This window comes from Notolepis coatsorum, assembly GCF_963971535.1.
Source record: "Notolepis coatsorum genome assembly, chromosome: 13".
NCBI lineage: Eukaryota > Metazoa > Chordata > Actinopteri > Aulopiformes > Paralepididae > Notolepis > Notolepis coatsorum.
This window is the reverse complement of record NC_140177.1, coordinates 62,079,549-62,096,247: the sequence shown is the minus strand read 5'-3', so window position 1 is coordinate 62,096,247 and position 16,699 is coordinate 62,079,549. Positions and strand designations below refer to the sequence as shown.

Sequence of the window (16,699 nt, the reverse complement as noted above, 5' to 3'; positions counted from 1 at the left end):
GTTTTAACTGTAGCTGTTAGGGCCTACTGTACTATCATTACACTGCTAGTTTTAACTGTCCCTGTTAGGCCTGCTATCATTACACTGCTAGTTTTAACTGTAGCTGTTAGGTCTACTATCATTACACTGCTAGTTTTAACTGTCCCTGTTAGGCCTGCTATCATTACACTGCTAGTTTTAACTGTAGCTGTTAGGTCTACTATCATTACACTGCTAGTTTTAACTGTAGCTGTTAGGCCTACTATCATTACACTGCTAGTTTTAACTGTAGCTGTTAGGTCTACTATCATTACACTGCTAGTTTTAACTGTAGCTGTTAGGCCTACTATCATTACACTGCTAGTTTTAACTGTCCTTGTTAGGCCTACTATCATTACACTGCTCGTTTTAACTGTCCTTGTTAGGCCTGCTATCATTACACTGCTAGTTTTAACTGTCCCTGTTAGGCCTACTATCATTACACTGCTAGTTTTAACTGTCCTTGTTAGGCCTGCTATCATTACACTGCTAGTGCTTTGTAATATGTTCCCTGAGGCCCACTGTCTTGATACTGCTAATGTGTGTCTTTCTGTCTGTCTGTCTGTCTGTCTGTCTGTCTGTCTGTCTGTCTGTCTGTCTGTCTGTCTGTCTGTCTGTCTGTCTGTCTGTCTCTCTCTCTCTCTCTCTCTCTCTCTCTCTCTCTCTCTCTCTCTCTCTCTCTCTCTCTCTCTCTCTCTCTCTCTCTCTCTCTCTCTCTCTCTCTCGCTCTCAGTGTGTGCGTCCCGCTGCCAGAAGTTCCTGCTCTCACGTGTCGGGGAGGACTGGATCTTCCTCATTCTGCTGGGTCTGCTCATGGCCCTGGTCAGCTGGGTCATGGACTACGCCATCGCCTTCTGCCAAGAAGGTAGGACAGAGACAGAGGGATGGGGGGGGGGGGGGAGAGAGAGAGAGAGAGAGAGAGAGAGAGAGAGAGAGAGAGAGAGAGAGGGGAATTTACTATCATTCCTGTCAGGGGTGTAGCTGGAGATTCTGGGCCCCATAAATAATCTATTTGTGGGCCCCCAATCCATGCGAGCACGCGTTAGCACGCAAACTTAACAAATTTGGGGCATTTATTTATTGATGAAAACGCATAATATGGTTTTTACCTATTTTTTTTTATAATACAGGCAATTATACTTTTGAGTCATCTACATTAACTTACTTTAGGATAATAATAAAACCATATTAATAAAAAGATAATAATAGTGTTCTCTGGGCCCCCCCCCCCCAGTGCTGGGCCCTTGGAATCATCCTAACCTCCCCCCCCAGCTACTCCCCTGATTCCTGTACTCTTCTACGGTAGAGGTAGAGTTTATATTATAATGCTATTTTGTCGAGTCTCATGATGGAGAGAGAGAGAACATGTTGATCTTCATATACAGTGGCATCGAGGCAGACTGACGACACAATTGCCTTCTGTCAAGAGGGTAGGACATTGAGAGAGACAGGGATGCAGAGAGAAAGAGTCAGAGAAGTGATTTATTTCACTCAGGCTCAGCTCAGCTCTGCTACAGTAGACAGGGTTCCTATTACGGGTAATGGATTTTCTGGAATATGGAATCTTGAGAACTCTATTTCAAACAGGGAAAGTGGAATCTGCCCACTCTTCGTAGATCATTTTACAAATAGGTCACATGGCAGGTACTTAATCCTTTCATTGTGATTTATTTTCATGTGCCAACATGCCAAAAACATGACAATTCCAGGTCTTGGAAATTATCCACTCAAGTCATGGAAATTGTTGGGAAATTCAGATCATTTCACAGTTGTCCTGGAACCCTGAGGATAGTTTATTTTGTAACGCTATCCTCTCTCTGCTGCTTTAGGACAGCAGGCTGACTCATTGATATACTGCTGCAGAACACCACAATCTTTCTGGGAAAGAGAGACAGAAATAAAGGGGGAGACAGACAAAGAAAGAGGGGGAGAGAGAGAGACATAGGGAGAGAGAGAGACAGAGCGAGCGAGAGGGAGAGAGAGAGAGAAAGAGAGACGGAGAGAGAGCAATGCATTCTCATACCCCCTGCGTCACATTGTCATGCCTGTCCCACAACCTCTGTGTGTGTTCTTCATGCTCAGACATCCTTAGGCGTGTATTCTTCAAACACTGTGTTTGGTCCTCTACGCTATCCATAGTCTCAGTGGTTAACTGTATGGGGCGCTACGTTGGTAGGCGAGTGCCTTTGACTTTGACGCTACCGAGACACATTTTTCTGACAGCCTCAACCCTAACCACACTGTTAGCTTAAACTATCTGTATCTGTTCAACCAACAAAATTATCTGTATCTGTATTCGGATAGAGGACCGGATGTGGGTGTGGTTTATACTACAATTATTATATTTTTTAACCATTACCATTACCATTACAATTATTAAATACAAGATGGGAACAGATGTAATCAAATGAACAAATGTTAAAGGAAGTCACGTTAAATTCGGCAAATGTATTTGTATTGTAATACAAATGTATTGAACCTAATATTCATTGGAAATGCAATTGTTGTGCCTTGAAAGCATCAAATTGATTTTATATTGGCATATAATTCATTGTGAATATATATTTCTACCTCCTCATACTGTACTGGTCATCTGTACTTGTGTTTTCTCTCTATTTATTTTTATATTTAACTAAACTAAGTTTTATGAACTGTCTGATTGGGGGACATTGAACAATCATAAACTGAAAATATTGTATTACATAACAGTAATAGTATACATTCACTTTTTTGCTTGTTTTATTTTTAAATAAATTTAAAAAAAAATCTCTCTTTATGCAGCCTGTAGATGATTACGAGCCAAAGAACCACTTTTGGTGCTATTTAGCAAATATTTTGTTAATAGTGTAGAACAGCAGGCCTTGCGCACATCCCACCTGCTAAATCAGCTGTGTTATTTTTATTTAGCCTGTAGACTAATTGGCTGCCCATAAGATTTTGTTGTTCTCTGACAATAAAGTTGAATCTAATCTAATATTTGTATGATACAAAATCTGCTTCATAGAGCAGAAAAGGTTTAGGCATGATGATTATTTTTAAGTAGGAAATAAATCTTAAAAAAAAATGCTCACGTCTCCTACAAATTAAAATGGGCTCATGTTCAAGATTTAGTTTCTACAGTCTATCATCTAATGAATTACTTAAGAATGATAAATAGCCTAAATATGAAGTTTGTGGGCTGCATAAGGAGGAATGAGGAGCGGATATCGCCCAGGTTCCAGGTGTCTGATCGTTAAACTGACACTGTGTCTGGAGAACAAAAGCATCACAATGCACATTTTTTATTAAGTATCTCCGTTACCGGTAACTGCATTTGTATTTGTCATACCAGGACAACCCATAAATTATATCTATAAATTATATTCCTGGAATTGGCGCGTCTCCAAATGCACACGCACAAGGTGATAATAATCAATAATCAATTTGACATGCATAACTCATGATGGTGATTTAAGACAAGCTTTCTCTAGGCTTTGTAGGGGAGACCTTTCTTGTCACGGAGTAGCCGAGATAAGAGAGAAAACTTGAGAAAATGCCTTTTTCTTTATCTTTTTTGTTGCACAACTTTCCAAAAACGAATACTAATATTTGTGTGGATCCAAACGAAGATACAGGGCAGTTGTACAGGTAGTTTTTTTAACAGCAGTTGTACAGGTAGTTGTTTGCCCGCAGTCGTACAGGTAGTTTTTAGCGGCAGTTGTACAGGTAGTTTTTTTAACGGCAGTCGTACAGGTAGTTTTTTCCGGCAGTTGTACAGGTAGTTGTTTGACGGCAGTTGTACAGGTAGTTGTTTAACGGCAGTTGTACAGGTAGTTTTTTTAGCAGCAGTTGTACAGGTAGTTTTTTTAGCAGCAGTTGTACAGGTAGTTGTTTAGCGGCAGTTGTACAGGTAGTTGTTTAGCGGCAGTTGTACAGGTAGTTGTTTGACGGCAGTTGTACAGGTAGTTGTTTAGCGGCAGTTGTACAGGTAGTTGTTTAGCGGCAGTTGTACAGGTAGTTGTTTAGCGGCAGTTGTACAGGTAGTTGTTTGACGGCAGTTGTACAGGTAGTTGTTTAACGGCAGTTGTACAGGTAGTTTTTGACGGCGAACAGATGGTGGGGCCTAGGCGGAGCGTGTCAATGGAGCTCATAACAAGAAACATTTTTGTAATGAAAATATCTGTGTCCATCTCATTATCCATGCTTTCCCAAATTCACATTTGGATTCTGGCTCATCCCTACTTCATACCTGTGACGTCCTTTGCATGCATCAGAACCACTTCTCGTGACACTGACACACTATCCTGTAGTGGACCGGCTCACACATTTCAGGCATGGGCGTAAAAGTAATAGCTGAGTCAAACGTGGTTGGGGTGTGTAAAGCTGTATATTACTTTTACTTTTGACTGAGTATATATTTATATTATCGAGACATAATCCACCATTCGAGTTGCTTTGCTTTGATTTCTCACATGTTCTCATGGTACCATGGTATCAGATTTTAGTATAGGGAAAATTCCCCAGATACCCTATTTTAGCATAATACCAGTATCCACGTCTGGGACATGGTCAGAGTTGGTTAGTAGAAGGTGGAGTGTGGAAGGGAAAGAGCTCAGGTCATGGATGACACTCACAACTTCTGTCAATGAAGTTAGAGAGAGAGAGGTGGAAGAAGGGTAAAGAGCAGAACACAACAACGAGAGAGGGGACATCTGCTCACAGCTGATAAAACAGTGACAGACATTTAAATCTGAGGTTTGTGCACTGAAACTAGAAATGATTATGCATAGTCTAATGTGTGTGTGTGTGTGTGTGTGCGTGTGTGTGTGTGTGTGTGTGTGTGTGTGTGTGTGTGCAGCACAGAAGTGGATGTACGGCGGACTGGACAGTAACATGCTCCTACAGTACATAGCGTGGGTCACCTATCCCGTGGTGCTCATCACATTCTCAGCGGGATTTACACAGATACTGGCCCCGCAGGCTGTGGGTAAGTTGCACACACACGCACGCACGCACGCACGCACGCACGCACGCACGCACGCACGCACACACACACACACACGCACACACACACACACACACACACACACACACACACACAGACAACATTTAACGTTAAATCTGGATAACGTCACTAGCAGAACCGGGAACGCAAAAGTTCTGCAAAGTATTTAGTGTTACACAAAGCAACCTCTGCATTTAGATATGCAGCCACGGGTAATTTGTCATTTCAGTGCACAACGTCGAGCCACAACTCCTTTCATAGTCACTTCAGCAACAAGGTAATTTCCAAACATGAACAGACACAAAACAGAAGTGTCCAAGAAGTATCCAACACATCCACAATCAATAATTTTTGGGAGGGAAAAGCCCCCCCCCCCCCCCCCGTGCTGATATGACACCCTGTGCTGAATTTCCCCAAGGGGATCAATAAAGGAATATCTTATTATTTTTTCTTGGGAGGTATTGGTGCATAATGTTCACTGAGACTATGCTGTCTACATGACTGTGAAACTCAACTGCCTTCCTAAAGTGATGTGTTTATATTGCACAATACCTTCTGAACTTCTTAAATCTTGCCCCCGACAAATAGTACCCATATTATAATAATAAAAAATAACTATTATAAACTGAAACTAATAAAAACTAAAATAAAACTAAACATTTTTTTTTTATCTACTTTTTCTCCCCCTTGTTTCTGTATTTTTCTCCCATCCCAATTTAGTTGTTATGCCAATTCCCTTCCTGGTCGTTGTGCGCTTTTGCCCCCTACTGTCAGCCTGGGGAGGGAGAAGACTACCACCTGTCTTCCTCCGATACATGTGGAGTCAGCCAGCCGCTTGTTTTCACCTGACAGCGAGGACTCTCACCGGGGGAGTGTAACGCGTGGGAGGATCACACTATCTCCCCCAGATCCCTTCCCTGCTGAACAGGCGCCCCGACCGACCAGTAGGAGTCGCTGTTTACAACGACCAGGATGCGTCTATACTTTCCACAACAAATGTGTGTTTCTGCGTTTTGCGCTCTGATTGGTCAGGTCATGTGACATGTGCGCCAATCGTGGGACGGCAAGTTCTGCGCCTATTTCCGGGTCGAACAGCCTGCAAACTAAGCTTCACAAAGTGTGGGGGGGGGGGCGCAGAGGCATGACAGGGGGGGCATTGAGATTTAATTTTTTTTTTGATTACAGAAAATTATCACTAAAGTGCTATCTGTTGCAGCTGCACTGTTCTCCATGAAAATACCATATTTGGATAAGTTTGACAATTTCTCAAAATCTGAAAATCATTATTTAATAAAACACAGAAAAGGACCACCAAGTTACTCTGGATAAAAAAAAACTTTACAGACAACATTGAGACAAAGCTTCCTGACACATCTCCATCCAAACTCTTGGAAGAACTCATTGAAATCTCATCTGATACCACCTGGAGAGCTAGTTTCAGAGTGTGGTGCTGAGTACCAAGTATCTCATGATGCAGCAGTTAAGGTGTTGATACCATTCAGCACCACATATCTGTGTGAAGCTGGCTTTTCATCCATGACAGCTCTGAAAACAAAATATAGGGCCGCCGCCTAGTTGAGCCTTGAGGATGACATGCGTGTTGCCTTGTCAAAGACTGTTTGCTTATTTCCTATGTTCACTTTGTAAATTCCCAGTCACTGAGTGAAGATCTGCTGTTTTGCAAATAAAATTATGTCAAAAACAGAGCGACAGGTGATGAGCTCTTCAAAATTATTGACAGTTACCTGACAGAACATGGACTGAAATGGGAGAACTGTGTGGGCTTTTGCTCTGACGGTGCGCAGGCCATGGCAGGGAAAAGGAGGGGGCTACAGGCGCTCATCAAGGGGGTCTCGCCAAACGTGCAATGGACGCACTGTAAATTCACAGAGAGGCGCTAGCGTCAAGACAGCTTAGCCCTGAGCTGAATGAGGTGACAGAAGTTATAAACGTGGTAAATTTCATCAAAACCCGACCCCTGAAAGCGTGCCTGTTCTCTGCGCTGTGTGAGGAGATGGGAGCTGACCATTCTGCAGTGCTGTTTCACAGCGAGGCAAGGTGGCTCTCGGGAGGGAAGGTGTTGTCAATTTGAAAGGTCACAATATTGGTGTTATTTCAATAAACTTAAACATGGCTGTCATGTACAGAGGTCTAACGACCGCACAGAATAGTAGCTGGAGCAGGCTGTACATGAACAGAAACAGCCCCTCTCAGTAAATACTTCTCAAACAGTCCCGGGTAGGTAGATAGTAAACGAAGACGTTTCAAATGGTAAATAATATTTATTGTATGTGGGGCTTCAAACCCACGGCTTTTCCCAAAGGGAAAAGAGATGTTATTTCAGTGGGGATTTAAACCCAGTCCACACAAAGGGAAAAAGGTAAGGGGAGAACAAACACGGTATACATACAGACAAACAAACAATTAACAAAATAACTACGTGTCCGTTATAGGACACCACCACAAACTAGGATCGATCCACACCAAGTGGTCACTAACACAAAGCCACAATGTATATCGCTTCCACCGCGACAGCTAGTAGAGAAGGCAACCTCCTCACTCCACTCTGAGACGTGGCAGTGACTCCAATGAGGCGCCCCTGTGTGTGTGTCATTCTCCAGACTATATCCCCTCATTCCACTGACTGCCCACAGGTGTACGAAGCAGGTGCAATCAGCTCAATCAGGGGAATGAGTGGTATCTGGGGAAGGGAGAATGAAAAACAGAATTAGAGGATGACACATCACACAAACGAAAATAACACAACCCATACTAATTATACTAACCTGATGTTCACATGGTCTTCCAAATACAGTAACAATGATAATGACCAACCCACGTACGTCACACCTCCCCCCATAAGAGCGAACCCGCAGGGTTAGCAAAACATTGTTACCTATCTTAACCAACATCGGATTAGCACCAACAGAACAGAAATAAATAAACATCACCCTCCCAATACCACATGCATCAGCCGTCAGAACGGGGCCGGTGCATTCCTCCTACCAAGGCCATAACGGGAACAAGACAGGCACCGTCATTACGTTCACCCTCCTGTAGTACAAAAAGAATGGAGAGACACCTTAGCCATGGGAGGCAGAAGGCAAGGAGAGTCCCAGGGACCATGGCCAGGTGAAGCTAGCCCCCTTTTTCTTTTGTCAAGGCACAGAGCCACTCTCCCCATGACCTCCCTCATCGCCACCGGACACCGATACGTGAACTGCTTACCGGGGTTCGCACTCCCAACATCAGCACTATGCATCCTGCAAGGCACAATAGAACACAACCCAGCATGTGAACCAACAATCCTGTCACATCCCAACTCCGACGAGACGCGGGCAGAACCTTTCATTAGCCTATTCACATGACACCAGCGCGTCCTCCTCCGCCGCCCGGGCGTATACAACATATACTTAGTGGCAGACACCTTTCTTTTTACCACATAAGGTCCTGAGAACCGGGCAGTGAGCACAGTACTAGGCGTGGGCAGCACAATAAACACCTCATCCCCCGCCTCAAAATGCTGCGCCACCGCCAATTTGCAAAACTCACCACAGACAGAGTCACCCAATGCTAGACCTTGGTCTCGCTTCCGCTCCTGTGCCCTAGGGACAGCACAAATAGAAGGGACATCGGGGTGATTATCAATCAATGCATCACACAATGAGTTAGTAAATGGAGTGTCTTCAACCTCCAACACAGGGACGACCTTACCCCCAGCGATATCATTCCCCATGACGAAATCCACGCCCTTTACGGGAAAACATGGGCGAACCGCGACCGGGAAGCAACCTGTGATCAGTGCAGACTGTACATGCACCTTATGCAACGGCACGCGCACACACCCCATGTCAATACCTCTCACCAATTCACTCGACTGACAGGAGTCCACATCCAATGGTAATACATCAGCCAGGATGAACGATTGAGAGGCTCCTGTATCACGGAGTATTCTCACCCGTTGGTAGTCCCCAACTTTACCCGACAGGGACACATAACCATCAAACAAAAAGGGTTCAAAAGAGCTATGCTGGTCAGGACATGACACTGTACCAATCAACCCCACCCCTTTCGGTTCCTGGGCTGACTCCCTGGTCTCCTGTCGATCCCTTAGCGCATGACAGTCCCTCATAAAATGCCCTTCTTTCTTACAATAATGACACACAAAGGTGGCCTTTTCAGACGGCGGTGAGCGTGGTCGGAATGCTCGCTCGTCACCCAAGGCATTTCGAGACGGCGGTGAGCGCGGTCGGAATGGTCGCTCGTCACCTCCCTGATACGGCGACTCAGAAGGAGAGAATGCACCACCTCCTACATACACACCATTTCGCACAGCAATATTTTTGTGGATCAATGCGAACTCGTCTGCCAAAACTGCAGCTTCCTGGAGGGTAGAAACTTTGCGCTCCTCTAAGTACACTATAATGCGTTCGGGCACGCATTTCTTAAATTGCTCAATGAGGACTAACTCGCTCAGCGCTTCGACACCATCCACGTTACATGCTTCACACCAACGAGTAAACATAGTCCGTTGTTCACGGGAAAATTCAACATGTGTTTGAGAGGGAGCTTTACTTAGTGTCCTAAATCGTTGCCTATACGCTTCCGGCACCAGTTCATATACGCGCAAGACAGCACTTTTCACTTTCTCATATACCACGCTGTCTTCATTCGATAATGACTGGCATGCCCCCTGAGCCCTACCAGTGAGTCTGTATCGCAATAAAATCGCCCACTGGTCCTTTGGCAAACTCAAAGCCCACGCTATTTGCTCAAAAACAGAGAAATATGATTCCACCTCAGACTCCCGAAAGACGGGAACTAAAGAAATATGCTGCCCAATATTAAAAAGGCCCTGGGAGACTTCAGTTGAGGAGGAGGAAGAGCCACCACTCTCCAACTCCATCCTTCTTATAGTCACCTGGAGCACTCTGTCCATCTCCTCCTTTTCCCTCAGCAGCGCCCTGTCCTTCTCCTCCTTTTCCCTCAGCATCTCTTTCTTCCCTCAGCATCTCTCTTTCTTCCCTTCTCTCTTCCCTGTCTCTCTCTTCCTTCCTCTCTTCCTTCTCTTCCTTCCTCTCTTCTTTCCTCTCCTCCCTGACTCGCATAGCCTCTCTTTCCTCCATCTGGAGACGGGCCAAACGTCTACTTGATTTACGAGTGGGAGAAGAAACAGAGGCACGCCCTGAGTGTACAGAGTCATCACTATCATTCTCCTCCCCCTTGGAAATGCCACCTCTCCGTTTTTGTACCGCACCGGCGTTTCGATCTAAACCACCAGTGTCCTCACTAGATTTGTCAGCCGCCTCGCCGCGCGCGACGTTCTCAGAGACATTTCCCTGGGCTATGGGCAAACTAAATATATTTTTATCCAACAACCCAGCCAGCACGATCGCTTTCAACTCCTCTTTACTTTTCGAACTTTGGACAGTAATGCCATAATGTTTGGCGACACTACACAAATCTATCTTTGTGCAGACATCAATTTGATCCCTCATAGGGTCCGCCAAAAAAACGTCCAAAGTAAAAGCTGCCCCAGCCATAGCCCTTGCAGAATATGACTATGCCACAAATAACATATGTATAATTACCCTGTGCTCCCGTAGCAACCCGCGTTACCATCAAACAAATAACAGGCACCAGGAAATAGCCACTCACCTACTCCACAATATCCGTGCGTAACACATTTAATTGCCACATTCCGTAGTATACAATTCAACCAATCTGATTTAATGCCCACATCTACCATTCATGAAAACAATAAACGTTGGTCTAACCATCTAACTAGGAACACCTGTGTCACTCTAGCATATCCCCAGCTAAACTACTCCCCTGGCGGGATGAGGCCTACACATATCTTCAGTCGCTTACCGATTTCATTGCGCGCTCCACCGGAATTACGATGCGTGCCCCCCACCCACTAACCAGGTAGGTGATCCCCCTGTTACCTATGTGGCAGAAAAAAAGATTAGTTTAAGAGCATTACATACAAGAACGGTTTACATCAATCAAACTGTGTAGCACGGACAATGGAAAACACAATACAACTTACCAATGAGAAAGAAAAAAAAACGCTACCTTACCTGCCATGCTCCAATTGACAAGTCACAATGTTACATAACTATACAATTGCGCAAACTAACGAGCCCCCATGTCATGTACAGAGGTCTAACGACCGCACAGAATAGTAGCTGGAGCACGCTGTACATGAACAGAAACAGCCCCTCTCAGTAAATACTTCTCAAACAGTCCCGGGTAGGCAGATAGTAAACGAAGACGTTTCAAATGGTAAATAATATTTATTGTATGTGGGGCTTCAAACCCACGGCTTTTCCCAAAGGGAAAAGAGATGTTATTTCAGTGGGGATTTAAACCCAGTCCACACAAAGGGAAAAAGGTAAGGGGAGAACAAACACGGTATACATACAGACAAACAAACAATTAACAAAATAACTACGTGTCCGTTATAGGACACCACCACAAACTAGGATCGATCCACACCAAGTGGTCACTAACACAAAGCCACAATGTACTGTATATCGCTTCCACCGCGACAGCTAGTAGAGAAGGCAACCTCCTCACTCCACTCTGAGACGTGGCAGTGACTCCAATGAGGCGCCCCCGTGTGTGTGTGTCATTCTCCAGACTATATCCCCTCATTCCACTGACTGCCCACAGGTGTACGAAGCAGGTGCAATCAGCTCAATCAGGGGAATGAGTGGTATCTGGGGAAGGGAGAAAGAAAAACAGAATTAGAGGATGACACATCACACAAACGAAAATAACACAACCCATACTAATTATACTAACCTGATGTTCACATGGTCTTCCAAATACAGTAACAATGATAATGACCAACCCACGTACGTCACCATTTCATGACTATTTTGTTGGGGCGAGGGGGGGGGGGGGGCCCAAAATATTTTGGTCCGCCAAAGGGGGGCCTGACAGAAAAAGTTTGAGAAGCACTGGGTTAAGCTTAGGCGACTCTTTTGCAGTTGGTTAAGGTTAGAGTTTGGAATCAGGGCAGGCGTTCTATTGCCATGCTCTAAGACAAACGCTAACCTTAACCAACTTCGAAAGAGCGCCTAAGCTTAACCATCCAAAAACTTGCGGTCCCACGATTGGGCGTACATGTCACATGACCTGGCCAATCAGAGACGCGGAAAGTATTCAGGCGACCAGGATACATACCCCACCGGCTTCCCACCCGCTAACACTGCCAATTATGTTAGTAGGGACGACTGACCAAGCCGGAGGTACCGCTGACAGTTGGATTCGATCCGAGTCTCTGCAGTGGTAGCAGGGGCATCGTTTTGGTATGGCAAGGTATGGCACTCGCCATACCTTGGCAAATTAAAAAAAAAATTATTAAAAAAAATATATATATATTTATTTTTATAATAATTTTTTTTATGTTGATTTAGAATTCGAATGTCAACATTATGAACGAAGCTTCGAACTATTCGGTACAGCCCTAGCATGTTTTGGTGGTAGGCGAGCACTTAGTCCGCTGCGCTACCCAGCCACACCAAAATAAAAAAAATGTAAACAATAAAAACTAAACTAAAATTAGCAAATCCAATCTGGAAACTAACTGAAATTTAACTAACTTATATTTATATACCACCAATGCGTTTAAAACTTGACGCATATATCAACTGAGATTATCAACTAACTATATTGACTGAAAGATTCGAGATGCCATTAACAAGGAAAGATAAAACGATTGCAAAACCAAGCGCAGAGGACCCGCCTATGGTCGCGGGATACGTGCGCAAAATAGCAGAGGATATTGACGAGATGGCATCCTCCTCAACCCCTATTAACACCTCCGCAGATACAGAATATATCATCCGGGAAATGAAAAAAATGGAGAAGACAATAACCGAAAAAGTAGATGCTATTAAAGAATCTATCGAATGCAAAATAGAAGCGCTAAGGGTGGATGCCGACGCACATATTAAGCGCACCGTAGCACTGGAAACTGGTTTGGAAGAACACCAACAGAATTTCAGTCAGATCTACAAAGACGTAGCTGATATCAGCGATAAACTAACGGCTGAGATGAAGGGAAACTACAAAGAACTCAATACGGAGCTCAACGATATAACGGCTGAGCTTAAGCGAATCAATGAAGGACAAAAAGCTAAAATATTCGAGATGGAATATCAAAATCGCAAGTTGAATATTCGTATAGTCGGACTGGACGAGTCGGTGAGCTGCACACATCATGAAGCGTTTGCGACAGAATTACAGAAAATCCTGGGACCAACAATCCTTCCTACGGTACCTGAGGTGGAGCAGTGTTACAGATTGGGCACCCGATCCAACGACAATAACGTCAGACCCAGAGTGATCATGGCTGTCCTGCGTCAAGTCAGAATAAAAGAAATTATCATTCGGGAGACTCGCAGGATGAAAGGCAATCTGAAACACAAGGATATGTCAATACACTACTTTGAAGATTATTGTCGGGATGTGGTGATCTTGCGGGCCAAGTACAAGACGGTGATGTCTCAACTCTATCTGGAGAAATACAAACCCATATTAATATACCCTGCAAGACTTCGTATCGTCGATAAACAAGGAGAAAGGGTTTTCCTCAACTCGCCTGAAGATGCAGTCAAATATATGGCAGCACAAAATGCAGGATAGTGTATAAACGGCCTTTTAATCTTTGTTAGGCATGGACACCATATCGTATAAACTTTAATGAACCGCTGATTTGGGACAGAGAGACCCACAAGCTCTGAGTTATTGAATGTTTTCCCCGTTGGACTTTTATTATTGCGGACATATTGGATTTAAAATTGGAACGATACAGAAAAGATGAGCATGACGTTGAAGCGGTCCTTATTTTAAGAGTATGGAATTCTAACAACATTCCGGAACATACTGGAACATTCTAACACTGTAAAAACGACATATTGGAATAATCTAGAACATTTAAAACATTCTTTGATATATGGAACATTCTGGAATAACAGCAATATGTGGCCAAACATACAGCCAGAAGACCTTCGGGGGATTAACCAATAGCATCTAGCTGCAGAACCACAGAACCATCACAGCAGCGGCTGGCTGAGGACCGGTGGGCCCATCTCGGAATAACATTCTTCACAACGGATCATCGCCCACCCCTGTCCAGGGGAAATGCTGCATATACGTATTTAAAAACTGCTTTTTATTAATTGGAAATATTTCCACTACTTCTGCAATTTATACTCTAGGTGTTTAAGCATAGCAACGCTGTTTCAAGATCTAATTTAATGTTCTCTTTTTTTGTTTTTCTTCTCTTTTCTCTGATTTATTGAGGTTCTCTTTTCAGTTCAATACCTCTATATTATTTTTGGGTTATTATAAATTACACAAGTTCTTATAAAATGTAAGTGATTATGGTATGATAATTGAAGCTTATTTTTGGTCTTTATTTTTAGTTTTATCCTATTTACATTTTTATTTAACGGGAGAGTGGCCAAGCCACAGTTGACATTCTACTTATGGTAGAATTTAGAATGTTAGATCCTATGGTATACATAGGAAAGTTAAGGATAATTGGATCATTCTGGGATATCTGGTGGTTTAAGGGAGGGAGTTATACGCGAAGGTTGTGTTCATGGAACACAGTCCTGTATGATTCTCGGTGGGAGGGGGGAATAGGGGATTTTTTATTTGTATGTTTTTAAGCTCAGCTCTCAACGGGACCTCAATAGTTGGATGTACATCTATTGTTGCTTCGCACTCCAGAAGCATTAGCAACAACTACACAACAACATGTATAGATTATGGCTAGTTTGAATATAATGATCTGGAACACTGGTGGAATAAATAATCAACACAAACGCAAAAGCGTGCTCAGCCTCACACTGATGAAAAAAGAACAGGTGGACGTGGCTCTGCTAAGCGAAACGCACATTTTAGAGAAAGACATAGATACGTTAGCGGACAACACATATCATAACATTAGTCACTCTTCCTTTGGAACGAGAACTCGGGGAGTAGCCATAGTCGTTAGACGGAAGTTGAATATTGAATTGAAGGGAGTATGGTCTGATGCAGATGGTCGGATAACTATAGCTAAGATTTTACACAAGAACAGGAAAATAGCGTTGGTAGCGGTATACGCCCCAAATGTATACGAAGTTAGTTTCTTCACTACACTTACCAGAGCAATGTTAGACCTTCCCGAATACTCATTTATAATTGGTGCGGATTTTAATGCCCTTTGGAATCCAAGGATGGGCAAATCAAACCCCTCCTTTTCCAACGAACAAAAAAATTCATCTAATGCATTAAAGGATTGGTCGAAGATTACAGGTGTAAATGACTTATGGCGATCACTCAACCCCACGACCCGGAAGTACTCTTGTCGATCTGCGAGACATAACACATTATCCAGAATAGATTACGTTTTTACATCCCCGAGACTATTTGATAACTACGATGTGGAAATGATACCCAATGCATTATCAGATCACTGTTATTTACTCCTAAAAGGAACATTTGGTATACTATCATCCCGATCCCCAAGATGGCGATTTAACACGATGCTGCTTAATAACAAGGAATTCATTACACAAATCAAAGAAGCTCTTACGGTATTCCTACGGATGAATGCGAATTCGGTGCAGGACCCCAGAATATTATGGATGTCGGCAAAGGGAATGATCAAGGATTTCACTGATAGCTTTTCCTCCCAAATACGCAAGAATCGATGCTCAAAACTGGCTGAACTGGAAACGCTTTACTCAACGTTATTTAATTCTTTACAATACAACAACTCGGTTCGACTGGAAAATCAAGTCAATATACTAAAAAAAGAGATTAACGCCATATACAGACAATAATCTGAAATGCAAATACGTAGCACAAGACAACAGCAGTACTCCCAAGGTTCCAAACCATGTCACCTATTAGCTATGCGATTAAGAGTCAACGCAAATATTTGCAGATATAACTACCATTAGAGCACAACAAGGACTTGTTACAGAACCCAAAGAAATAAACACGACATTCAAAGAATTCTACTCCAACTTATACAAATCAGAAACAACCTTCGATCAAAACAAAATGGACACATATCTTAATCAAATTAACCTCCCTAAACTTTCAGAGGATGACGCTAAACAGTTAGAAACACTGATCACACTAGATGAACTTAGGGAGGCCATATCTGAAATGCAAAGTGGTAGGGCTCCTGGAAGAGACGGTATCCCACCAGAAATGTACCTCTCTTGTTGGGACATAATTGGTCCCTTATTACTAAATATGATTTTATACTCAGTCAAGGAGGGGAACTTCCATAAGAATGACAATATTGCACTCATAACAGTCCTCCTTAAAAAAGACAAAGACCCCACCGAGTGCGGTAGTTATAGACATTTAAGCCTCCTCGGAACCGATATCAAACTGTACTCTAAGGTATTAGCCATCAGACTACAAAAGCATATGACGTCTTTAATTCATCCGGACCAAACTGGCTTCATAAGAGGCTGCTTGATCACTGATAACATAAGACGATTACTACACGTACTAGATGCTAACAAGGAAGACAACACACCTAAGGCGATGCTGTCCCTGGATGCAATGAAAGCTTTTGACAGGTTGGAATGGTCGTATCTATGGGCAGTATTAGAAAGGATGGGGTTAGGAAAAGGATTCATTGATATGATTAAAGTATTATACAAAGACCCA

General features: G+C 43.3%; 1 protein-coding gene across 1 annotated transcript in view; it reads left to right on the top strand.

Moving 5' to 3' along the window:
* The window catches only part of clcn2a (chloride channel, voltage-sensitive 2a), a gene marked incomplete at both ends in the record, with an annotated part of 204,996 nt that overhangs the window by 99,618 nt on the left and 88,679 nt on the right, over positions 1 to 16,699 (top strand). The window contains 2 exons of the mRNA XM_084327681.1: positions 752 to 883; positions 4,856 to 4,984. Coding sequence (XP_084183807.1) covers positions 752 to 883; positions 4,856 to 4,984 — 261 coding nt within the window. The remainder of the gene's footprint in view (positions 1 to 751; positions 884 to 4,855; positions 4,985 to 16,699) is intronic.